Raw genomic sequence first — 25,791 nt, 5'->3', positions numbered from 1 at the left:
GCCCGACCAGCAAATTCCGAGTCCACCGGAGAGCCCTCAAGCGGAGCACAGCAAGTCCCAGGTAAGGCCCAGGTGTGGCGCGGGTGTGGCCCGGAGCCCCGTCGGCAAGCGGGGTACCGGCTCGAGGCGCAGACAGGCGCGGGCTCCAGCCCTGCTTCCGCCCCTTCTGCCGAGGCCGGCTGGGAAAGCCCGGGCCAGCCTCTGGGGCTCCCTGGCATCCTTCTCTCATCTGTGAAATGGGCGTGAGAGCAGCGGGACGCGAGACAGCGTGTAGGGGCTCTGCGAACAGGCTGGTGTCACTCTGCCCTCCCCGCCCCCCATGGACAAGAGCCCACTTGTGAACAGCCCCTTTCACTTCTGGAGCGCCCCCCTCCCACCAAGGTCCAGCCCTGTGCCGAGACACAGAGAGCAGCTTAGCTGTGTGATGCTGGCCAAATGCCTTCACCTCTCTGGGCCTCATCCCCACCTGTAAATCAGGCCGTCATCTCAGCAAGGGTTCGATGATGCTGGATACCCAGTGAGAGCTCCGGGTCATCCCTACCTCACCAAAGTCAGGGGAGGATCCCTGGAGGAGGGGACAGTGGCCCACAGCCTTTGCAGACAAACGGATATTGATGGGGTAGAGGGGAGCTCGTGATGACAAATGCGCCCTCCAGGTAGAGGGAACTCTGTGAGTAAAGCTCGGGAAGGAGTCGCCTCCCTGTGGGGGGAGGGGGAAGCCACAGGAAGACTGGGTGTGGCTGGGGTGACAGGGAGGTGGTGCATGGGCCAGGTGGAAAGGGGAGCCAAAGGTTTGGACCCGGCAGGGAGGGTGGCGTCAGGGCTCCCCGCAGGTCCCAGGGTCCTCAAGCTTCCCCCACCCCCACCCCCACCTCACCCACGGCAGCCATAATGAAGAGCTCTCCCTGCTCAATGCTCTGGGAGCCAGGCCAGGCAGTTTCTGTCACCCTGGCCTGCCTCCAGCGGTGGCAGCCCCGGGAGCCTTCATCGCAGCCCGCTGGCCGACCTGGGGTATCCTGAGGGGTGGAGACCTGGGAGCCCACTTATGGCTTGGGGGCTCCGGTCCTCGAGCCTGGTCAGGGGATGCTACCCCTTTGAGCTCCAGGCCTGGGGTGTAGGGGTCCCGGGCATGGCATAACCCACAGGACAGACAGGGGTGGCCGAGGAGGGACGTGTGTCAACCTGGCTTGGCTGTGTGACAGGAGCCTCCCTGCTCTGTCCTAGCTTCCCCTCCCAGAGTCGCGGTGAGAATCTGAGCAGAGCCTGGCCCCTGGCTGCTGTCTCTATGTGTCCACCCCCCTCCCCCCATCCCACCCCACTCAGCACTGCATGGGTGTCTCTGCCCTCTCAGGAGAGAATTATGGGCTTTGCTTGTTTATTTGATTTGCCTTTTTTGCCCAGATGGCTGGGTCTCCTCTTCTCCCAAGCCTGACGTCGCCGTCCTTGCACAGAGACAGGGGCGGTGTGCTGGGCTGGCTCTGTGTCCTCGCCGGGGGACGACAGCCAAGGGCCTTCTCCTCTCTGGGGCAGGCGCCTGGGCAACTCCAGGGGCCTTTCTGTCCTCGGTCAGAAATAGGTTTTGCCGCTGTGGTCCCTGGGGCCTCGGGTGCCTCCGTAATCCCGTGTCCTGGGGCCACTGTGAGCATGAAACGCGGTACATATGTGGCCAAGAGCCTCCTTCCCCGGCGGGAGCCCCACCTCGCCACTCACCTGCTGGCTTCTCCACCTCTAAAAGGGGGCCCAGGGGGCACCCCGGTCTATGCAAGAATTAGAGGAGATGACTTCAGCGAAGTCATCTTCGCCAGGTGGACATGGAGGAGCAAAGACCCCCGTCCCTCCCCGATCTGCTGAGCCCGGCCCCGCCAGGCACGTCCATGGACAGCAGCCCACGCAGCATCCCTCCCTCCGCCCTGGGGGGGCTCCTTCTCTCCCCTCCCCCCCACCCCGGCTGTGTCCTGGACAGGCCCCAGGCTCTTGGCTGCGAGTACTGGTGGATGGGAAGATTCTAATGGGCTTTAAGTTAATAAGTTGGGACTAAATCAGGTTTGAGCTCCGTAGGAAGCAGATGGCGCTGCTACGGTGACCCGAAACAGCCCCGAAGGAGCCGTGCCGGGCAGGCCGGGGCACTGCGAGGCTCTCTTTATTCTTCTCTCCCCTCCAACATTTTATTATGAACATTTCCAACATAAAGAAGATCCGCGAGAATGGGGCTGAGAGCGCCCATATGCTCGCTGTCTGTGTTTGCTCCGTTAGCTTTCTGGGACAGCTGCCCGTCCCCCTCGTCCCCCTCGCCAGCCACCAATCCATCTTGCTGTTTTTAAGACATTTCTAAGTCAGTGACAGACAACTTCACCGCTCAACACGCTCGTCATTAGCTAGAGGTCGATATTTGGTTTGGGTTTGGGTTTTTTTTTGGTTTTTTTGGTTTTTGGTTTTTTGGTGGGTGGGGTTTTTTCGGGTTTTTTTTTGTTTGTTTGTTTTTGTTTGTTTGTTTTTTGGTCAGGGTTTTTTTAGGCAGAATTTACCAACAGTGAAATGTGCAAATGTAATGGGGACACCGGCTGAGTTTCGACAGATGCACACACTGTGTACAGTGAGTTCTGCCGAGATGGAGAACATTGCTGTCACCCCAGGTAGCCCCCTGTGCCCTCCACGATTCCCGAGGGGGACCATCGTCTTCATTGCCTCAGATCCACGTTGCCTCGTCTAGCACTCCATATGAATGCGTGTGTGCCCTTCTGTGCCCGTGACGCCTTTCCACTCGCTGCAACGCTCTTGAGATGCCTCCTATTGTTGGGGTGTCAGTCGTGTGATCCCTCTTATTGCTGAGAACTATGCCACGGTCTGGAAGGACCACCGTACCGTCTAGGTACTCATCTCCTGCTGGGGGATGCCTGGGCTGTGGCCAAGTTTTGGTGTGGACACGGCAAAATCTCCAAAGTGCCACTGTCTGGAGTAACAGACAGGGCTGAGCAACCCTTCAGGCTGGGCTCGAAACTTTCGGCGAGATGGGAAGGCTTCTGAGAATCATAACACTTGGACTCTCCTGGCTTAACTAGAAGTCTCCAAAAATCCTTAAGTGCCATGTCCCAGAGCCCCAAACAGAGAGGATGTCTCAGAATCATGTGCCTGTGCAGCTTTTACCCACTGGAGGGTATTGTAATCTGATACACAGGAAGCCCACGAGGTTTTCAAGGAATCATATCGGCCTGGACTGAGCAGAACTGAGGCAAACCCCTGCTGGTGGGGCCCGAGGCATATCCCAGCACCACCTCTCCCGGCACCGAACTGGCTGTGCCACAGGGGCCCAGATGACGGGACAGGCATGCCACAGGCTCCTCCTGCATGCCCGGCCACAGCCTGTCACCTGCTGCATGGATGGGACCTTCATTGGCTGCATTTTTCATCCTGGAAGGTGGCTTTTCTCCAAGGGAGTGTTACTTACAGGTTTGGGAGGACAGACATCAACTAGCAGAGACCTCACTGGTATCAGCGAGGCCCGGGTGTCACCGGCAGTGACCGCAGGCCTGGCCCCGAGCCTTGCCCACCATGGCGCCCCCCCGCAGGGAGCCCCTTCCTGGCGCTGCACAGAGCCCCCCAGAGTCAAGGATCCAAAGTCACAAAACTCAGCGTGGACCTACCAGCCGGGGACCTTTCTGGGCCTCACATAAAACCTGGGTGAGGACGCTAATGGTCCCATGTCATAGGGGAGCCAGGAGATTTATTTATTTGCTTTTTGAGACTTCTGTGTTTATTTGAGAGAGAGAAAGACAGAGAACACACACAGTGGAGAAGGGGAGAGGGAGAGAGAGAGAGAATCTGTGCCCAGCACAGAACCCTTTGAGGGGCTCGATCTCACGACCCCCAGCTGAAATCAGGAGTCATATGCTTAACCGACTGAGCCACCCGGGGAATCCCGGCCCCACTTCCTCCTTGACACCAAAAGTTCCTTCGTGCTCTGCAGAGCCCACAGCTGGATAGCACCCGAGGAAGTCTTCTGACCCAGCCAGCGATGGGGATGGCCTGCACCTCTCAGCTCTGAGACCTTCTCAGAGGCACCCACCCCTCCTACCACCGATGGCCCCTTGAGCCCCCACAATACAGCCTTGAACCCACACACACACCACCATCCTCTGCTCAGATCCTTTGGACACTGGGCAACATCAATCACAGGCCATAATCCAGACCCCAAAGGCTCTCCCGTTATTCCAGCCCCGGGGGTCCCTCTGCCCCGAGTCCTCCCATCACTCGGTGCCGTCAGGAGCCAGGATGCGGGGAGCATGGGAACCAGGCAAGGGAGGCAGATAAGATGTCTATCTCCACATGTAAACACGTGTTTCATTTTCCATGAAAAACATGTACGCAGCAAAAAGCATGACAAATTGACCTGGGCTTGTAGAAATGGTGGAGAAACAGGAACATTCAGGAACACAGTTCTGTAGTTTGCTACATTTCCTTCTAGTCACTTCTCCATGTGGAGGGAATATTCTGGTTGTGTAATTGTGTAACCCGAGTGTCCCACTTGAAAAAAGTGAAATGTAGGGGCACGTGGCTCAGTCGGTTAAGGGTCCGACTCTTTTTTTTTTTTAAGATTTTTATTTATTTATTTGACAGAGATCACAAGCAGACAGAGAGAGAAGGAGGGGAAGCAGGCTCCCTTAAAGCCTGAGCAGGGCTCGATCCCAGGACCCTGGGATCATGACCTGAGCCGAAGGCAGAGGCTTTAACCCACTGAGCCACCCAGGCGCCCAAGGGTCTGACTCTTGTTCTCAGCTCTGGTCTTGATCTCAGGGCTATGAGTTCAAGCCTCACATTGGGCTCCTCACATGTTGGCACTTACAACAAAAAAAATTCAAAGCTTACTAAAGGCTACAGAAATTTTTAATTAACTTGAATTTAAAATTTTTTTAAAAAGGCTACAGTGAAAATAACTGTCCCTTCTCTGACCCCAGCCCCACAGTCTCCTTTCTCCAAAGCAATCACTGTTACTGCCAACCTACCATCCTTCCAGAACAATCTGTGTGCAGGCAAGCACACCCGTGTATGCTCTCCCTCCCTTTGTAACACCATGTTTTGGTTTTTTTTAAAGATTTTATTTATTTACTTGACAGACAGAGATCACAACTAGGCAGAGAGGCAGGCAGAGAGAGAGAGACAGGAGGAAGCAGGCTCCCTGCTGAGCAGAGAGCCCGATGCAGGGCTTGATCCCAGGACCCTGGGATCATGACCTGAGCTGAAGGCAGAGGCTTTAACCCAATGAGCCACTGAGGCGCCCCAACACCATGGTTTTTCACACTGCCTTAGGATCTCCAGAGACACTGAGCCCATAGCTTCTGGTTCAGGTTTGGTATAAGGCACGAGATCAGAATCCAATTTTCTTTTCTTTTCTTTTGTCTTCAGCTTGTCACCCAATGGTGACAAGCACCATTCACACAATAATCCATCTTTCTCTCACGGATACATCAAGCTGCCTTTGTCAGTGCATGAATTTGGGTTGACTTCTGGAACTGCCTTCTGTCCCCTTGATTGGCTCATGTCGTGAAAGTCTAGCCCACACTTGTGGGACGAGAGCTTTGTTTCGGGTGCGGTATCTCGACGTTTATCTCGAGACGTTTATCTCAACGACTTCTCCTCCTCCTTCTTCTTCTCCTTCAGTCTTTTCTGGGCTCATTCTTGCAAATTCATTTTCCCGTATGAATTCCAGAAGCAGTATATCTAATTCCAAAGGAAGGACATCCTGCTGTTATTTTTACTAGGATGATGTTAGATCAGAGGATTGATTTAGAGAAATGACATGTTGGTCACACTTTTTAGTGTCTTCCTGTGGAAGAACGGGGCATGCCTTTCTGTTTATTTATTTTCTTCTGGGTGCCTGGCAGAGGTTTTTCTTTCTTTAAATGTCCTTTTAAATGTCCTTTTTTAAAATGTCCTTTTACAAGTTTTTCATATGGGTATTGGACGTTTCTAATTAAGATTACTCCAGGGATAGGGGCTGCCTGGGTGGCTCAGTCCATTAAGCATCCGACTCTTGATTTCAGCCCAGGTCATGATCTTGGGGTCGTGAGATCGCGACCCACGTAAGACCCTGCGCTCAGCGGAAAGTCCCCCTGAGAGTCTCCCTCTCCCTCTGTGCTCTCTTTCTTTCTCTCAAATAAACAAATAAATCTTTTTTTAGAAAATAACCTTATTCCAGGGATTTTTATCTGTTGGGTTGGCGATGTCAAAGAATCTTTTCTTTCATTTCCTTTCTCTGATTGTCTCTCGCGTGGGAGAGCTGCAGAAATCCCTCAAAAGATATTCATCTTGGTCCCTTGGCTCTTCCAGCCGTATAATCCTGTCACCTACAAAGAACAATCATTTGACTTCTCTTTTCTGATTTTTAAACGTCTTACTTATTTCTCTTGTCGAATGTTACCAGCGAGGACTCGGACATGGGAGAGGGCAGAAGGGCAAAATACCAGAGTTACCCAAATCTTGCTTCTCGTGTTTCAAAACCTGAGCCTTTGACTTGCCATCCACATAAAAGCCCACTCATTCCCATTTCGTTAGGGTCCGTAAATAATTAGGAATAGATGTTGTCTTTTACCAAAGGCCAGCCAAATGTGGTATTTTACCCATTTTTAGTGTCTGTATCCATGACCATGTGTTTTTTCTTTGATCTGTTCCTATGACGCGTGATGGCAAAAGCATTCTTTACACAAGATCATCTCTGCGTGTACCACGTGGTCAAGCCTGCTAAAGTCAGTGGATTTTGTTAGCTACCATCTCACTGAGGATTTTATATGGCTATTCACAGGTGAGACAGGTCAGTTGTCTTCCTAGAGAAACCTGTCAGGTTGAAGAGGCTCTTCTTTTTTTTTTTTTTTTTTCCCCATGCTGTGGCTCCTTTTTTTAAAACTTTAGTAAAATTCTGCAGTTCTGTGAACCTGCCCAACCAAGCCTGGGATTTCGAGCAGAGGGGAAAATCAATCTTCAACAGAATCCTCTAGGTCCTGTCTAGTAATTGTTCTAGGTAGATTTCTTTCTCTTTTGGGAGCAGCTTGCCTGCTCGTTTTTATTTTCCCAGAATATCATTTTACCCATTTTTTAATTTTTTTTTTAAGATTTTTTTTATTTCTTTATTTAACAGAGAGAGAGATCACAAGTAGGCAGAGAGGCAGGCAGAGAGAGAGGGGGAAACAGGCTCCCTGCCGAGCAGAGAGCCTGATGCGGGGCTCCATCCCAGGACCCTGAGACCATGACCTGAGCCGAAGGTAGAGTCTCAACCCACTGAGCCACCCAGGCACCCCGATTTTACCCATTTTTTTAAAACATGTTGTGGCCTAGATGCCAAGTGTCTTTTGTATTCCTTTCCATTCCCTGTTTCTGTGTCCCTAACCACTTTCTCCCCACCGGTTCCATGGTCTGGGGGTACCTCAGAATCGTACATCCCAGGGGCGACTTAGGACTCCTCAGTGTGGTTACACAGACGTCTACTGGCTTCCCTGGGTCTTTCAAATATAAGGATCACATTGTCTGTCGCCCGCCACGATGACTCTAACTTACCCACTCTCCTGGGGTAATGGGGCTGTATTTGCAAAGCTTGGCTGTTACAACACACATCTTTGGATACAAAGCCTTTCTGTATTTAGAATTATTTCCTTGGGCTAGATTTTCTGGATCAAAGGGTAAGCACGTTTTTCAGGCCAATTTACTTTCCAGAAGGGTTGTTGCAATTTGCTCTCCCACCAGCGACCGAGGATTAAAAACCCAGGTTGGGTCATACTTCTTCCTCCAGCTGAACCATTCTGGGGGGCTCCCACCCCTTCCCACTGACAACAAGACCCCCCCCCTCGGGCTGGGTTTCTGCCCTGACCTCACCTCCCATCTCTCACCAGAAGGTTCTTCCTGACTTTCCTTCTGCTCTTGAATATAATGAGCCTTTTCTGGCTCCCGGACTTCACCCTGGCCGTTCCCTGCACCCAAAACATTCTTACCACAAACCACCCCACAATGGACTCCTTTCCATCACTCCGTTCAGGTGTCACCTTCCCAGAATGGCCCTCCCTGACCACCAGGCAATGATGCCCAACCCAGTCCCCAGAGTCACACACTAGGCCACCATTCTGTCCTATTGTCTTGCCAGCATTGGATGCTTCCCAAAATGTCTGTTTCTTTGTTGCCAGTGTCCCCCATTAGACTGACGCCCCCTGGGAGCGGAGACCCCCCCCCCCACCAACGTGTCCCCAGTATTTAGGGCAGCGTCTCACACACACTGAATAATTTTTATTTACACCCAGGAAAGCTCCTCGGCATGGCTTCCTGCATAGGCCCTTTCAAAGCTCCAGACCCACCGAGGAAGCACGAGGCTCGTTTACTTTAAAATCAGTCATTTTGGGCACCTGGGTGGCTCAGTCGGTTAAACGTCTGCCTTTGGCTCAGGTCATGATCTCTGGGTCCTGGGATGAGTACCGCATCCAGCTCCCTGCTCAGCGGAGGGTCTGCTTCTCCCTCTCCCTCTGCCTGCCTCTCTGCTTGCATTTTCTCTCTCTCTCTCAAATAAATAAATAAATAGATCAATCACTTCGATCAGCTGGCCATCTCCCCTGTTCAAACAACACGAGACGACGGTCTCAGGGCTGAGGATCCAGACAGAAGTCAAGCAGGGGCTTACTCGCAGGGGGCTGACGGTCTTTCAGAAGGGGCGGGCTAGGCTTTGAGAAATGGTACCAACCGCAGCTCTGGGCTGACTGCTGGGTGGCAGAGGTGGGTCTTACCCCAATAAGAGGAGCAAATCTGCTGGGAAGCGAGGGCAGGCATCCAGGCAGGAGCCTGGCGGGGACCTTAGCAGCCACTTCCTCTGACCCCATCCTGGTGGCCCAGTCCTGCGTGGGGAAGGGGCTCACCTGATTCCCACAGACACAGTTCCCAGCCCCAGCGGGACCCAGGACCTGTCCACCTCTCACCTGGGTCCTGTTCTCACCTTGCGGTAGGACCCCTTTCCTGCATGGACATCCCCCTCCATCACTGGCTCATGTCCTCTGCCAGGGACCCTGCGGGCTCCTCTCTGCAATGTCCCCTGAGCTTCCTCAGCATTTCTCTTAAACCACATTATAGAAGAGTAAACTGAGGGTCCAACAGAAGTGTGCGAGCTGGGACCCTCAGCCCTGAGAGACGGTTATAATTCCATCCACCTGGGAGAAAACCGAGGCTCTCAAGCTGGGGGGAGGAGACACTGGGCAGGGGTGGGGACCATGCGAGGGAGAGGCACAGGGGTTGAGTCAACCCCTCGATCTGGCTGGAATCCGGGCACCTCACGGTCTCCAGCCCACGGACTCCTACTCATCCTTCAAAACTTTGAGTCTGGCCACCCGCGTGACCTGTTGCACCCACTAATCTGGGCACGGCAGGCCTGCCCCCTCCCCAGAGGACCCAGAGCGGGAGGAGGTTGGCACGGGGGTGGTGGGCCTCCACACCCAGGAGGGGAGGTGGTGGGCTAGATCAGTGGGGGTGGTGGGCTACATTCGACGCAGGGCACCCCGGGGGTGGCCGGGTGCCACCACGCCCCTCCCTGGGGTATGGGGGCGATGACCTCAACCTTGGCCCCGCCCCCGCCTCTGCGGGCTCCCAGGGATGGGCAGGGCGGGGGCGGGGCTCCGCGCGGGGAGGGGGCGGGGAGGGCGGGGCAGGCAGGCGGGGCCCTGCGTGGGGGGCGGGCCAGGGCGGAGCGCGGTAGCCCCCGTCGCGCTCGCCGCTGCGGCTGCGGCCCCCGGACACGCTCGCCGACCCGGGCCGGGCGGACAGCGGACTCGGCGGAGGACACGGGCTGCGCCGGGCCGGAAGCGCGGAGCGCGGGCGCCCAGGGGTCCCGGCGCGGGGGCGGGGGGCACAGGCTAGGCCGAGCGCGCCGAGGACCCCGGGGCCCGGCAGTGCCGAGGTAAGCGGTCGCCGCGGAGGTGGCGGGCGGGGACGGGGATGGGCTGGGACGCGGAGACCTGTCGGAGCCTTTGTCTGCGGCGCGCGCGGCCCCACTCCGCGCCCCCTCCCCCTCCGCGCCGGCTCGGGGGAGCTGAGTCCCGGAGCGGGGGCACGTGGCTCCGGGGACCCCGAATCTCCCACCCCACCCTATCCTTTTTCTGGGAAGAGCGTACTCCTACCCTGCCCCATCGAGCATCTGGACCGGGTCAGCGCCCCCCATCCCGCGCCCATCAGCCCATTTGAGAGCGCAAGACCCAGACCCAGGAGAGTGGCCAGTGGTCCCAGGCCATGCCCAGGTCTGAGAGCCACCTCCCTCCGTAGGATGCCCAAAGGGTCCTTCCACCTGAAGTTCCTCCCTGGCCCCCCTCCTCTGCCCAGTCTCGCCTCTTCCCCCAGCCAGCTCCCTCCTAGCTTTTGGAAAAGCCGCTGTAAGAGGCAGGGCCTGTGCCCAGAGGTCACCTCGTGGTGGCCTGGGGAGTCTGTCTGTTGCCTAGGGGTGCAGGGCTGGGAACCAACTTTGTTGCTGATAGGGCCACACAGACAGAAGAAGCCTGGGGGATGCAGGGTGCTGCCAGCCCTGGGACCCGCAGAAACAGAGGCCAGGGAGGAGGGCGTGGGTCTGGGCTGTGGGAGCTGCCGCCAGAGCCTGTGGCCAGTGCCTTCACCTCTCCAGCGGCAACTGCAGGAAGGCGGCGGTCTGGGACCTTGAAACCCCCTTTTCTGTGGGCAGAACCAGCAGGGAGTAGTTGGGCAATGTGTGGGCTTGGCTGTGGGGGAGCAGCAAAGAAACTCAATAAGTCTAGGCACGGGGGGGCCAGGGACATCCAAGGGTGTCCTGCTGGCGAGGGCTTGTGGCCCAGGATGAGTATGAGGCCTAAAGAGGGCCAGCGGGCAGGCTTTCCAAATCGAATTCAGGTTCCTTGGCCCATCTAGGGGGACACGCTGTAGAGGGGTCAGCCTGGCCTTGTAGGCACATTCAGGAGCAGTGTCCTCTCAGTCAGAGGTGAAATGGGGGTGCCAGAGGTGCTCAACCTGGCTGGGACTCTAACGCGAGCTGCGTGACCTCTGGCCTTGGCTCTCTGCAAACTGGGGGCCTGTGAGCCTGGGTTTAATGATGGCTGGGGTCAGGAGCCTGCTCAGGCCCACAGCAGTGCCCAGATTTTGACCCCCCAGCCACCCCCACCCCAATTTGTGAAGTACTGTCTCACCTTCCTTGTCCACAACAGGGAGGGAGGGAAACTGAGGCTCATGGGTGGGCATGGAGGGGTCCTGGCAGGGTGGGGGGAGCGGAAAGGAGCCTGTGCACTATTGGATTTTTATTTTTTTAAGATTTTATTTATTTATTTATTTGACACAGAGAGAACACAAGCAGGGGGAGTGAGAGAAAGAGAAGGAGGCTCTCTGCCAAGCAGGGAGCCCGATGCGGGGCTCCATCCCAGGACCCTGGGATCATGACCTGAGCTGAAGGCAGACAATTAATGACTGAGCCACCCAGGTGCCCCCAGTTTTGGATTTTTAAACCCACGTGCATGTCCTTAAATTATAACTAAAGAGGCACAGGAGAGAGAGGAGGAATGGGCAGGGGTAGGAGCTCATCAGGCTCCAGGCCGTGGGTGTAGAGACTGAGGGGTCTGGGAGGGAGCGAGTTGGCCTAGGAGAGGTGGAGATGAGCCACCTCAGTGCTCCCCCCAATTCTGCCACCAGTGAGGTCATGCCTAGAGGCCTGGGGCTGCCACAGGGAAAGCCAGAGCCCCCTGCCCACAGGAGGGCCCCGGAGCAGCACGTGGGCACAGCAGCTGAGGTTGGCATTATGGGCGGCAGCTGCCTGCCTCCCCGATGAGCCAGAGGGAGGAGTGGGGCCACCTCCGGACTCGATGCTGAGCACGTCCGCCTTCCTGGGTGGCGTGGCCAGGAGCGGCCGGGGCGCTGCGTCTCAGGAAGCTTTGCAGAACACGGGTCAGGGGTCCAGGGTTCGGGCATCCTCCAGGGCTGAGCTTATGCCCTGCGTGGACTGCGGGGAGGAGTGTTCCACTGCTGTAGACCACTGTCTGGCGCTGGCTCCTTCCCCAGCCTTCCTGTCTGCCCAGGAGGCCTGGAGCTCTGAGCCTCCTGTGTGGGATCCTGCCCAAGGCCACGGTCATTCAAACCAGGCCCAGCTCTGTCCTAAATCCTACCTGGTACCCCCAGCTCCAGATGTGGCAGGAGGCCCAGGGCTAGGGGACACTCAGGAAAAGCACTGAGCCGACCGGGGGTTACGCCTGCCTCCCAGCCCCCGGACGGAGAACCCTGGACCCTCTTCTCTGTGCTCGTGGGTGTCCATCAGCCCAGGCAGTCCCCAGCTGGCAGAGCCAGTTCCGCCAGTCCCTGGACCAGCCTGGAAGCAGGACAGCTCCAGGCTCCAAGGCCCCAGTAAAAACTCTGTGGAGAGTGGGAAAGGTGGGAACGTGGGGCCAGCAGAACGCACTCGGTAATGGTCAGCACGTCAGTCCTGGAGGCTGGGAGCGGGTAAACTGAGGCAGGAGTGCGGAAGGAAATGAGACAAAGCAGGAGCAGGCAGAGGCGGAGGGGTGGGGACAGGTGACTGCAAAGAAGTTTGGGGCAGTCCCAGCACGTAGGATCCCTTGGGAAGTGGGCTTTGTGCTGGCCTCTTCCGTGGGCTCTCTGCACACGCTCATGGTGGGGGTGTCTAGGGGCCACGCTCAGGGCCCAAGGCTCTGGTGTTGCCTCTGTCTCGGATTCCCTGGGAGGAGCTGCAAGGAGATAAATGGTTAAAAATCATTAGAAACACAAATTGCTGGGCTTGACTGGCCCAGTCACTGGAGTGTGGGATCTCAGGGTTGAAAGCTCGAGCCCCACGCTGGGTGCACCGATTACTTTAAAAAAATAAAATCTTAAAAGAAAAACGGATAACTCTTTTAGGGGAAAAAAGAAACCCCAAGACTGCCCCCATCCCCAGCCCAGCTCCCAGTGGGGCTGTCTCTTCATTGCGGATGAATTAGCTTCCTTTCTTTTAAAGGCAAAGGTAGTAGAAATGAAGCATGAGAAACTGAGGCGAGACTGGAGGAAGGACTTCCTGCCCCAGAGCAGGGCACCTCAGTGCTTCACAGTGTCCCGTGGGCCTGGGTCGGTACGCACCCCCCCTTACTGTCTGTGAGACTGCGGGGAGGGCGCCCTCGAGGCTCGCGCTCTGCCCCCAGCTTCCTCCTCCGCCCCATCTCTCGCCCTGCGTGCCACCGTGCCACCCGCATGGGGCTCCGTGTCCCCTGTCCCGAGATGGGAATGGCGTGTGGCCACCAAGCCGCAGGGGCACGGCGGTGGCCGGGGTCCCCCGCGTTCCCTCAGCCCGTCTCCTCCCCCTCTCTGCAGCCCAGGCTGCCATGGGCTCTGTGGGCAGCCAGCGCCTCAAGGAGCCCAGCGTGGCGGGCACGCCGGAAAGGAGCGTGGTGATGAGCTTCAGCTTCGACACCTGCCGGCCGGAGGAGGAGGGGACGGCAGGGACGACTCAGGGCCCGGGCGTCCCAGGTTTTACGGACTCTGGTAAGTTGTTGGGGGCAAGCTGGAATGGGCAGAGAGAACCCTCGCAGAGCCTTGGTGGGGGGTTCCTTAGCATGGGGCATGGCGTCTATCAAGAGGGGTCTGCCGTGGGGACAATCAAGCCGATGTCTTTGTCACTTTGGTCACCTTCGCTGGCCTCCCCTCAGTGGAGATGGGCAAGGGTCTGAGGGAGGACCGATGTGAGGTGCGGAAACTTAATTTTCGTCCTGGCTGTGTGACCTTGGACAAGGGCCTAAACCTCTCTGAGTCTCGGTTCTCTCACCTTGAGAAAATGGGCCAGTTACCTCTGCGACCAGACTTGCTGGGTAGAGGGCCACGTGCGGGGCTGATGCTGGACAGGTTTGGGTTCAGCTCCTCTCCTCTGACAGCTTGGGCACTTTGGGCAAGTTACCGTTGTCTGAGCTTCGGTTATGTCTTCTATGAAAGGGGAACGGTCCAGGAGCCATGTTCAGTGTAGCCCCAGAACATGGCTTAGGGCTGTCCCTGTGCTCGGGAGACCCCTGTGATAGCTCATTTTGGGGCGGTTCTGGTTTATGCTGGCACGGTTCCAGGCTCAGGCATGGGGGCTTGTTCTCTGGTTCCAGCCCCTCTCTCTGCACGTGGGAAGCAGAGGTCCTGCTGGCCAAGCCCTGCAGCGGGTTGCTCCCCCATGCCTCAGCAAAGCCAGCTCGGGGCCTGTCCCCAAGGTGCCAGACGTCCCCTGGCCTGGCAAGGCACTAGCTAACCAGTGGCCATGGCCCCGGCAGCTGGTCTATGGGACCACAGAAGCAGATGGTGGCCATGGCAGTGGTGGTTTTAACTATAATGGCCTTGGTGACAGTCACTGGGTCACTCAGGGTTCAGCCAAGAAACAGAGCCAGTAGGAGAGACATGGACAGTAGACAGGGTTGTACGAATGATCCAGGTGTAGATATATGTACCTGCATATGGGTTTATTTCAGAACAGAAGCAACTACAGTGGAGCCTGGCCAAGTGGCCTGGCGTCCATAAGGCAGCTGCTTCAGGAAACCCCAGGGGCCTGAGCTATTTAGGGTCTCAGCTCTGGGAAGACCTGAATGTCTTGCCTGATTAGGCCAGGCTCACCCAGGGCAATTTCCTTGTGATTAACTTAGAGTCCACTGAGGAGGGACTTTAATCCACAAAATCCCTTCCCAGCAGCAGCTCATTCAGCGTCGGATTGAACAACAACGGATTAGTTCAGCCTGCCAAGTGAACCCATTAAACTGACCCATCACAGTCCACCCCTTGCCCGGCTTGGCTCCCAAACACAGCTCTGTCACCATACTCAGTCTCCAAGTAAAGACACTTGACAGAGTCATACCGCTGCCCAAAGCAACACAGCTAAGCCCTCTACCACCCAAAACACGCCGACGCTTTCCCCGGAGGACACAAAGCCCGGCATGCCTCGTTCCCGTCTCTCCCTTGACAGCCCATGATTCAAATACTGAGATTTAATACAAGCACATCCTCTGTTAGCCCGTCAAGTGACGAAGTGAACAAAACCCCAGCTTGGGGTGATACACAGACACAGACAGACAGACGTATTCCTATCGAGGTCAGGGAGGTCACGTGGCCATGGCTGGTGTTTATAACCGCCTTTCCCCGCTGCCCAGTCCGTACCCTTTGCCGCCAGCTCCTCAGCCGGTAATGCTTCTTGGCCCAGTGGGGTGACCCAGACCTTCATTTCTAAAGGTTACAGTCGGATCGTTCCGCGTTCTGTTGACTTCAGCCCCAGGGAGTGAAAGTCGTAAGAGGTGCCGTGAGGAGCCTCTTGCTTTGCAGACATGCTCCTGTTCTGTTCCATCCCTGATCTCCCCTTGGTAGTCAGGATGAACCACCCCAGCCAGGACTCTAGCGCTCTTCTCTGCCTGTGGCCGGTGGCCGTTTGGCTTCCTGGTCAATGGCACCGTCGTCGTGTCTCCACACAGAAGTGTTTCTCCCTTGGGAATCTGGACCCTGCCTTGGGGCCAGCAGCCTCGGGGCACAGGGGCGGGAGGCGGCCGCGTTGCTAGCGGGTCTCTGAAGGTCCTCGAGGGCTGTCCCACTCCCGCATCCATGTGCGCGCTCCCTGGACACCCGAGTGCTGATGGGAGGACTCAGCCCATGAAAGCACAGACAGAATCCTGGGGTGTCTCACCTTGGCTGAGTCTTCCAACGGCCTTTCTGCCGCATTGGTGATGGCTGTGGGGGGTTGCCGGGACAGCTCTGACAGTGAAGGGGGCGGCGTAGCCACAATGCCGGTGGATAGGGCGGCCACGACCGTGGTGGTTATAGGGATGGCAGTGCTACAGTAGACTCTGGTCCTGGCACAGTGGCCAGGGCTTCGAGGGGTCCGTCCCCCTCTTACCAGCTGCCTCTGGCTTCAGCGGTCGATGAGCCGGTGCCCAACGACGGCTACCACGCCATCTACTTCGCGATGCTGCTGGCCGGCGTGGGCTTCCTGCTCCCCTACAACAGCTTCATCACCGACGTGGACTACCTGCACCACAAGTACCCAGGTGGGTCCCCCACGCCCCGCCCTGCCCCAGCCACGGGCTGGCTGCCGCCCTCCCGAAACTCTGCTTGGGGAGCCTGTGTCGCCGAGTGACTCGGGGCAGCCACTCCCCGTCTCTGGGCTGTCAGCCACTTTCAGGCACCTGGCGAGGAGGGGTGCGGAGAGTGGGGCTCTCCCTGAGCACCTGCCGGCTGCCCCTCCCCTCGCAGGGACCTCGATCGTATTCGACATGAGCCTCACCTACATCCTCGTGGCACTGGCGGCTGTGCTCCTGAACAACGTGCTGGTGGAGAGACTGAGCCTGCACACGAGGATCACCGCGGGTACACTGCGCGCACACTTGGCCGGCCGCTCCCCTCCCCAGGGTCCCAGAGACTCAGTCTCCCCGTGTGTGAAGTGGGCAAGCCTCCTAGGAACATTACAGGGTTCAGCGTGTGAAAATAGGGTCCAGGCTTTTGTGCACCCCCACACCGTGTCATGGAACCCTGCCTGCTCTTCCCTGTTTCTTATCCTCTTCACGGCAACATCCAGTTTCAAGGCCCAGCTCAAATGGTGCCTCCTCCAGGAAGCCTTCCAGCCACTTGTAAAATGTCCTCGGCCCTCTCAGTATTAAGAAAGTCAGACAGAGGGCGCCTGGGTGGCTCAGTGGGTTAAGCCTCTGCCTTCGGCTCAGGTCATGATCCCAGGGTCCTGGGATCGAGCCTCGCATCGGGCTCTCTGCTCAGCAGGGAGCCTGCTTCCCTTCCTCTCTGTCTGCCTGCCTCTCTGCCTACTTGTGATCTCTGTCAAATAGATAAATAATCTTTAAAAAAAAAAAAAAGGCAGACAGAGAGGGCACTTCTGAGGGGGTTCTGCAGGAAGGGTGAGACGAGGGGAGACCCCAGCCCAGTGCCCACCACCCACCTCTCTGGCCTCTCCCCCAGGCTACCTCTTGGCCTTGGGCCCCCTCCTCTTTATCAGCATCTGTGACGTCTGGCTACAGCTCTTCTCTCATGACCAGGCTTACGCCATCAACCTGGCCGCTGTGGGCACCGTGGCCTTAGGCTGCACAGGTAGGAACCTGGGCTGGGGTGTGGACAGGGTGGGGGGTGGGTAATGCTTCCAAGTACCCTGTGCTTCCAGAACCATCCTGCCCATGCCACCGTGCCACCCTGCCACCGGGTTTCTCTTGGACAGTGGCTTTCTAGCTTATCTTTTTAAGTTTTTATTTTAAAACTATTTCAAGCCTACGGAAAGCTTGCAGGACTAGCATAAGGAACCCCCATAGACCTTTCATGTCAGCTTGCCTGTGGCTGATGTCTTGTCACACAGGCTTTCTCTCTGTCCCCGATCACACCCATAGATACATATACGTTTCACCCCTGAATACATATACATATAAAATAATCTGTGTTTTCACCTTACACCATGTGGGAGTTGCCTAGATACTAACGGTCGAGGGTGTATTTTCTAGAAGGTAGGATGTTTCTTCCATCGCCACGTTACGGCAGCCCGAGTCGGGAAGCGTGACACTGCACAGCGCTATTCTCTGTGACCGGTGTCCATGCATCACCTGTCGCCTTGATAGCACTCTTTATAAGCGTTCTGTTTCTGACCCAGGATCTGATCCGGGATCACGCCGTGCTCACGGTCACGTCTTTAATCCCTTTTAATCTCACATGGTCCTCAGCCTTCTTCTTTGATGGCGGTGACGCTCGGAAAGGTCCTGGCCAGTTGCCTTGTACCCTTCCACACTCTTCGAGCAGAAAGAAATACGTTGCATGCTATGAGCCAGTGGAGGCATTTGGGTGACCGTGTGTGTTTTTCAGTGAAGTCAGGGCTCCGGGAAACAGTGTCCTTAGGTCCGTTTCGTTCTGTTCTGTTTTGTTAAAAAGCAGATGCCGGGAAGGAACAGGTGATCCTAGTTTTCCTAGTTTGACCTTTCCGGTCTTTCCATGTACACCACGGATTCGCTAACCTGTAGGGTCTGAGCCTGGGCATCTTAACCCCCAAGATGCCGCTGAGTTTCTAGAAGCTGGTTGGTTAGCATGAGAACGGGGAGGCCATGGTAACGCCAATCTCCATGGCTTCCTAGAACAAGATTTATTTCTGGCTCTCGCTGCGTGTCCCAACATGTGGACGGAGGCGAGGCTCCATGTGGTCGCTGGGAGCCGGGCCACTGTGGTCCCCGTCTGTCACACGAGGCCTCTTCGGTCACTGCCACTAAGGGGAAGGAAACCCCAGAAGTCCACGGGGACTTTTCTCTGCCTCAGCCAAATGTGACGTGTGTTGTTTCTGCTCGTGTTTCATTGGCCAGAACTAGTCATGGAGCGTGGCCGGCCCGTGGCCCCTGGCACGCGCTGTTTGGTGGGCGGGGTGGGTGGAGCCCATCTCTGTGCCCACAGGTGACGGTGGCATCTCACGGTTGCTTCTCTGTCTCTCCTCCCCAAGTGCAGCAATCCAGCTTCTACGGGTACACGGGGATGCTGCCCAAGAGGTACACCCAGGGTGTGATGACCGGGGAGAGTGAGTATCTACAGCCCCCCCAGGAGGAACCCCCAGTGAGGGGCTGACCTCCGAGCAGGGGACGGGGACCGCCATGTCCCCCTGCCTGGCGGATGGGGGCAGGGACTCCAGGCAGGAAGGGAATAGCTGTGACATGTGCACTTCCGTACAGGGGCGCAGACCTTTGTGATGGGAGACGCGCGATCTGCTCCCAGCGGGGCGGGGTCTAGAGGGGCTCGGCGCGCTGGCGCAGCTGGGTGTTCTGTGTGTCCGTGTGTGCGTGTATGTGGGGCTGAGGGGTTGGTGAGCCTGTCCAGACTACGCTGTTCTCTGAGCCCCAGACCCATGCACTGAGCCCTGCCCGGCACCTCCACTCGGCTTCTTAGACTCACTGTTCCAAGCCCCCCTCTTCAGTCCACCTGCCCCTGCTCAGCAAATGACACCCCCAAGCCCGAAGCCTGCCCAGCACCCTTAGACTTGCCCTCCAGGCTGATCCCTGCACCCCAGCCCAGGGCAGGGTGGCCGTTCCCCTCTGGCCCTGCCACCCCCACCCACGTATCAGGGCCCCTTTGCAGCACCTCCCTCCAGATGTTCTCAGTCTCTTTTGTGTGCTGGGTGGGGCTGGGTCCCGCAGTGCGGTCCAGGCAGAAAGCTGTCTTCGGGGTACTCTGCCCCCCTTACCATGTGGGGAGGTTGCTCAGATGCCCCCAGGGCTCCAAGCCTTAGGTCTGTGGGATTTGGTTCCAGGAAGGCCCGGGGCAGGCGGATTACTTCTGTGTGTTTTGTCACGGAGGTGAGCAAGGCGGCTGTCGAGTGGTGATTTGGGGTGGCTTAGGCGCCCAGGAACCCCACACCCTGGGAGCAGCCCACAGTGGTCATGGCCTGCTTCTGCCAGATGCCGCCCTGTGGCTCACGGTCACACCCCACACCCATATCCTGCCTGCCAAGACCCCATTGCTCTCCCTCGTGATCTCGGGACCACACCCACACCTGTCAGCTCCTGGCACGTGGACAAGGACCACCCCTGCCAGGGCTGCTCCCCTCGAGCCTCTGCCTGCCCCCCAATCCTGCTGGGGGCTCCCCCTACCTTCGCCTGCCCTGCCCCCTATCCTGCTGGGGGCTCCCCCCGGCCTCTGCCTACCCCCCATCCTGCTGAGGGCTCCCCCTACCCTCGCCTGCCCCCCCATCCTGCTGGGGGCCCCCCCCTCGCCTCTGCCTGCTTCCCCCTCCTGCATAGATGTTGGCTTTTTTTTTTTTTTTTAAGGATTTTATTTATTTATTTGACAGGACCACAAGTAGGCAGAGAGGCAGGCAGAGAGAGAGAGAGGAGGAAGCAGGCTCCCTGCAGAGCAGAGAGCCCGATGTGGGGCTCGATCCCAGGACCCTGGGATCATGACCTGAGCCGAAGGCAGAGGATTTAACCCACTGAGCCACCCAGGTGCCCCAGATGTTGGCATTTTTATGTGACTTATTTACAGCACCCCCCCATTGAGCGTTGGGGAGGTAGGACCTCTTTCCCCACTGCCCTACTGTATCCCCAGGGCTGGATGGTGCCAGGTACACAGCAGGTGCTGTATAAATGCTCTTGGGGTGTGCGTATGAGCAGACCACAGTGCCAGGGAAGAGTCGTCTGAGCAGGCGCATTCTGTGAACAGCTCCCTGCGTGTCTGGGGCCCGGGCCTGGGCTGGTGCAGGTGCTGGGCTGTGGCCGGCCGGGGTTGGGGCCAGGTCGGGGCAGGGGGGCTTTAAGTGGACTTTGGGGCCCAGGCCCAGCGTGCATGCTCCCCACCCAGGCACAGCGGGCGTGATGGCATCCCTCAGCCGCATCCTCACCAAGCTGCTGCTGCCGGACGAGCGGGCCAGCACGCTCATCTTCTTCCTGGTGTCCGCCGGCCTGGAGCTGCTCTGCTTCCTGCTGCACCTGCTGGTGCGGCGCAGCCGGTTCGTGCTCTACCACACGGCGCGGCCGCGCGACAGCCGCCCAGGCCGCAGAGCCGGCTACCGCGTGCACCACGACGTCGCCGCGGGGGACGTCCACTTCGTGAGTGTGCCTGGCTCTGCCGCCGCCAGGTCCCGCCAGGCCCCCTGAGGCCACGCTGGGGTCTCGGGCTCCTTCCCGCGGCCCTCCTCGCGTCTGTGGACCCGAGTCCTGAGTCCTGGCGGGCACAAGCCGTGCGGAGCCGTCCTGTGGGGCGGGGCGCCCTCTGGTGGTGGCGGGGCTGCAAGGCCCCAATGGGCCCAGGGTGGGCGCCCATAGGAGGGCGCCAGGAGGGTCGCATGGGGGGCTGGGGGGGCAGCATCCCTGCACCCGGGGGGCCCTCTGCACCCCACGGTGTCCTCAGCAGCGAAGTCCTTGCAGACAGGGCCCAGAGAGTGCCCTGGGCGCTGCATGGGAAAGGCGGTCCTGATCCCGAGCCGTGGGGAGGGGTTGCAAGGTGTCCCAGTGCTGGCACAAACAGGGCCCCTCAGTGGTCGGGGAGGTTCCCCGAGAAGTGGCCTCTGGACTGAAACCTGGCCTGTGTGGTGGGTAGCTGCAAAGATCCATAGGAAAGGCACTGGGGGCCGAGGGAAAAGCCAGGGCAGATACTTGGGGGGCTGGAGAGCCCCTCCCCTCCCATAGCCCACCGGGCTCCATCCTCCCTCCAGGAGCACCAAGGCCCAGGCCTGGTCAATGGCGGGTCCCCAAAGGACAGCCCGGCCCACGAGGTGACCGGCGGGGGCGCCTACACGCGCTTCGACATGCCTCAGCCCAGAGTGACACGGAGCTGGCCCTCCTTCCAAGGTGGGGACAGGGGATGGGGTGGTGGGGCTGTCCTCTGGGCATTGCTGGGGGCACCCCCTGACCCCCGGCCCCCGCCCACAGCCCTGCTGCTGCACCGCTACACTGTGGCCCGCGCCATCTGGGCCGACATGCTCTCCATCGCCGTGACCTACTTCATCACGCTGTGCCTATTCCCGGGGCTCGAGTCTGAGGTTCGCCACTGCGTCCTGGGCGAGTGGCTGCCCATCCTCATCATGGCCGTGTTTAACCTCTCCGACTTCGTGGGCAAGGCAGGTTTGCAGCCCCTCCCCGCCCCTGGGATGGGATCGAGGTAGCAGACCCCGGGGCCCTGTGGGGAGGGTCCTCGGGGAGGGGCCGGCCCTGAGCTGAGGACACCTGAGCTCCCGAGTGGGGAGGGGAGCAGCCAAACTAAGAAGCCATCCCAGACAGCGTACCCCTCCCCCGCCCCACGGGGGGCCCCAGTGACCCTGCAGGGCAGCTCCTCGCTGTTGGCGGTTCCCACAAAGGCTGGAGCTGACCTCATCCTTGTGTCTGTGCTCCTTAGCTAAGGGGCTTCTGGAGCAGCACAGAAAGTACTACCAGGGAGCAGGTCCCCCAAGGGGTCAGGAAAACGTGGGCACAGCGCCCTGAACTACAGGCGCAGGGCAGGGTTAGAGGTCAGGATTAGGGTAAGCTCAAGATTGTCATCTCCAGGGCAGGCCTGATGGGGGCCTTCTTGGGGTGAAGGAACATGAGGCTCGGAGAGGTAAAGCCCTTTGCCTGAGGTCACACAGCAGCGTGGTCCGAGAAAGGAATCTGGTTCACGAGGGAGCAAGGCTGAGTTAGTGGGCTCGACCCCTAATCCGGCTACTTCCTGCTCCGCAAACTGTTGTAGGCACACCAGACCCTCAGGGCCTCATTTCTCAGGCAGGGTCAAGAGCCTGGAGGTCTGCACCCTGGGAAGGTGCGGGGGACACGGGGGGAACCCATACAGTGCTCAGACGGAAGCAGAGTGTAGCAAGGACTGTGCTTTGCTGTAACAAGGGATTCTATGGATTGAGTGGTCACAGCTGACAGAGAACAGGGACACACCCTGGGCTGGGAGCCCCCAGGGACAGGGACCGGGTCTGGGGGCCACAGTAGGGAGGGGCAGTGGGCTTGGGAGAGACCGTGAACGTGCCCGGCTCCCCACAGATCCTGGCGGCTCTGCCCGTGGACTGGCGGGGCCCCCACCTGCTGGCCTGCTCCTGCCTGCGCGTGGCCTTTATTCCCCTCTTCATCCTGTGCGTCTACCCCAGCGGCGCGCCCACCCTGCGCCACCCAGCCTGGCCCTGCGTCTTCTCTCTGCTCATGGGTGTTAGCAGCGGCTACTTTGGCAGCGTACCCATGATCCTGGCGGCGGGCAAAGTGAGCCCCAAGCAGCGCGAGCTGGCAGGTAAGGCAGGGAAATGGAGGCCCACGGAAACCAAGGCCATGTAGCCACCAGGTGCGTCGGGGTTCCAAGGTCAAGTCGAGCTCAGGGAGCTCAGAGGGGCGGAATGTGCATCAGTCACTTATTCCTCCGGGCATCGCACAACTACTCTGAGTCCCGACTGTGCCGGGCCCGGTTCCAGGCACCGGGGACCTGGGGCAATGATCCCCGTGCTCGTGGGGCTGACAGTCTCAAGGTGACACATGACAATACGTGCAACGTGTTGAGGGGTGGACAGAAGCATGACCGAGAAAAGCCAAGCAGAGGAAAGGAATGGGGTTGTTGGGCTGGGGAATTTGCAATGTAAGCGGGGTAGTCAGGGAAGGCCTCCCCAGGGAGGTGAGTTTTGAGCAAAGAGCTGGAGGAGGTGGGGAGGGAGCCAGCCGTGAGGCAATGCAAGGGAACAGCCCTTTCGAAAGCCAGGGAGCATAGCCCACGGTTGGGGGTCTGCCAGGGTAGGTAGGGGTGGGAGGCCCGAAGAGGGGCAGGACCAGAATGTGTGTTAAGACCCCTTCCAGTGCTGCCTGGACATGGAGGAGGGAACAGCAGGGTTGGGGCGGGAGGGAAGAGGGAGGGTAAGCTCGTCCAGACCGTAGGCGACTGGGGCTCTGAGAGGGCGGGTGCTGCGTCTCTGCAAGAAAGTGGTAGATGTTGGATTGGTTTTGATGGTAGAGCCCACAGGGCTGGCTGGTGGATTGGGAGACCAGACGTGACACAGGAATCGGGGAGTCCCCAGGCTGGGGCTGTTCCAAGATCGCCGCCCACTGAGATGGAAGGGAAGGGGGGTCGAGGGCACGAGGTCCTGCAGTGTGTTCTGGGCACTGTGGTTCGAGAAGCCCTTAGACGTCCTGGATTGTCCATGACAAGGAGGGATGTGGAGATGTGGGGGGCAGGAGACAAGTGAAGCAGCAGGGCCTGGGGACCCCGTGAATCCCCTGGGGCATAACGGTCCCCGGCTGGCCGCCTGTTCCACGCCCAAGGAGCCTGCAGCACGGACTCCGGGCCGCCGGGCTGGTCCTCTGAGCGCCCTCCCCTGCCCGCCGCCTCAGGTCCGGTGTCGTCCGCAGGGAACACCATGACCGTGTCCTACATGACGGGGCTGACGCTGGGCTCGGCGGTGGCCTACTGCACCTACAGCCTCACGCGGGACACTCCCAGCAGCTGTCTCCACACGTCCGCCAACTTCTCCCTCCCCTCCGGCCTCTGAACCAGGCCTGGGCACCCCCTGCACCATAGCCCCTGACCCGAGGCCCGAGGCCCCCTCCCACCCCCCTGCCTACAGTGCCTGCGGGACCCCGGCCTCCTCCCCGTGACAGTCACGCCCGTCACTCTGGCCCCAGGGTTCTGCTGAGCCATCGGCCACCCCAGGCCACCCAGCACTGTGCTCCCTGTTCTGTCTCACACCTGCCCTTCACCGTGTGTGTGCAGTGACCTCAGGGTCACGGCCATCCCCGGCCCGGAGAGCCGACCGCCCCACCCGTGGCCCCCCAACCCCAGCTCTCCTTCACCAGGGAGCCCTCCTCATGGACATAAGTCCTCAAGGAGAGGGGCTCCCCACTCCCCCCGCCCTTTTTCCCAAACACTGGTTCTCCCAAGCAAAATGCATTTGCCATGAAGGAACAGTAGCCTTGGGTCCCAGTGGCCTCAGACCATGGTCTCCACTGGCCTCTCCACGACCGACCACAGCTTCTGCACCAGCCTGGGTGCCCCCCTCCCCCTGCTGCCGTGCACCCGGGCGCCCACCTGATGCCACCGGCCTGGCGGTCTGCACCTGCCTGGGGACCCCCATCACGTCTCTGGCTGCTCCACCTGTCTGCTACAAGGGTCACACTCCGGCTGAAGTCATGGCTTGCTTGAGTCCTTGATCTTCATTCAGCGAGGCCCAAGGAGGGACGTGAGTCCCTGCGAGAAGGGAGGGGTGCGGGGTCCCTGCCCAGCCAGGACCCTCGAACTGAGGGAATCCTAGAGCGTTTTGCCAAAGACAGGCTTTTCCAGGGGAGGAGAGCCTGCCCTGCCACGCCCATGGCACCCCTGTGAGCACCCCGCCCCTGTGTCCTGTCCCTCGTCTGTCCACTAACTGTACCGCACTGGCCATTAAAAGATGAAGGCAGAGACCTGCTCAGCTGCGGCCTCTGAGTAGCATCTGTGCGGGTGGGGGCTGTCCCCACCACCTCGTTCACTGGGGGTTGGGGAAGGGGTCCTGGCGGGACGGGGCCACCCACATGGCTGGGACCTCAGTTTTCCCATCTGTCAAGTGGCCTTGTCCGTATCCAGGCCTGAAGTTCCTAGGCGGGGGGCAGGGGTGAACCAGTCCCATAGCTGGAGGATCTCCACGCACCAGCCAGGCGGTGGACAGTGGCGTGGGCGCTGGAAGCATCTGGGGGTGCGTAGGGCACCCTGGTGCTCCTTCAGCTCTCCGGTCAGGGAGAAGGGCTGCACCCCATGCTTTTGAACAGGGAAAAAGACAAAAGGCAGGGAGAGCTTGCCCCCTGCCCACAGGGATGGAGCCAGGACTGGAGGCTGAGGGTGCTGGGCTCCAGTCTTGCTCATGCTGCTGATTCGTGGGATACGAACAATTTTCTGTATGGTTTGGTGTCTTAGTTTCCCCAAGCAGTGGTGTTGGTCCACTTTTTGGTGTGAGTCCCTTGGAGAAGGGTTACACAGAGGGGCTGGCCATCAGAGGGGCTGTGGTCCAGGCCTGCAGCCTCGGGGACCCACCCACCGGGACCCCCTGGGCAGGTATCACCGCCCCCTCCACCCCGCCCCACGAGGTGGGCACCGTGGGCAGCCATGGGAGCCAAGACCTGAAGGCAATACCACAAAGGGCCACCAGGTGGCGCGAGCACACTGCTCCAGGTGGGTGTGGCCGCCAGGGGGCCGGTGACTCGGTTTCTCTGATCAAAAGGCCCACCAGGGTCCTTCCCTCGGCAGGTCGCTGGGCAAGTACCTGTGGGGTCAGCCTGAGAGCTGACAGGGCAGGAGGCGGGGGTGGCAGCACTAGGAGCAGGGCCCAGCCTCTCCCCAACCCTGCAGGGGTGCATCCTACATCCCCACCCCTGCCCAGGATCC

At 58.9% G+C, this 25,791-nt stretch overlaps 1 protein-coding gene across 2 annotated transcripts; it reads left to right on the top strand.

Annotated features, from left to right (window-relative positions):
- Positions 1-18: 18 nt before the first annotated feature.
- LOC111145954 (solute carrier family 29 member 4) lies at positions 19-24,834 on the top strand. Of its 2 annotated transcripts, none has more exons than XM_022501279.1 (11): positions 19-61; positions 13,324-13,494; positions 15,879-16,010; positions 16,216-16,329; positions 16,930-17,058; positions 18,437-18,511; positions 20,284-20,531; positions 21,137-21,272; positions 21,354-21,541; positions 22,446-22,686; positions 23,790-24,834. In XM_022501279.1, the coding sequence occupies exons 2-11, from the start codon at positions 13,335-13,337 to the stop codon at positions 23,927-23,929; spliced, it is 1,563 nt and encodes a 520-aa protein (XP_022356987.1). In that variant the 5' UTR covers positions 19-61; positions 13,324-13,334; the 3' UTR covers positions 23,930-24,834. The 2 variants fall into 2 exon arrangements, with proteins under 2 accessions (XP_022356987.1, XP_022356986.1); XM_022501278.1 differs by lacking the exon at positions 19-61 and adding an exon at positions 9,854-9,916.
- Positions 24,835-25,791: the final 957 nt, after the last annotated feature.

The sequence above is a fragment of the Enhydra lutris genome, unplaced genomic scaffold, assembly GCF_002288905.1.
Source record: "Enhydra lutris kenyoni isolate GAN:26980312 unplaced genomic scaffold, ASM228890v2 scaffoldscaffold13, whole genome shotgun sequence".
NCBI classification, from domain to species: domain Eukaryota; kingdom Metazoa; phylum Chordata; class Mammalia; order Carnivora; family Mustelidae; genus Enhydra; species Enhydra lutris.
This window is presented reverse-complemented; position numbering and strand designations above follow the sequence as displayed.

Coding starts and splice junctions, on each gene's coding strand:
- LOC111145954 (XM_022501279.1), top strand. CDS start 13,335: ATGGGCTCTGTGGGCAGCCAGCGCCTCAAGGAGCCCAGCGTGGCGGGC. Junction 16,330..16,929: donor GCACACGAGGATCACCGCGG/GTACACTGCGCG, acceptor CCTCTCCCCCAG/GCTACCTCTTGGCCTTGGGC. Junction 21,542..22,445: donor TCTCCGACTTCGTGGGCAAG/GCAGGTTTGCAG, acceptor GGCTCCCCACAG/ATCCTGGCGGCTCTGCCCGT.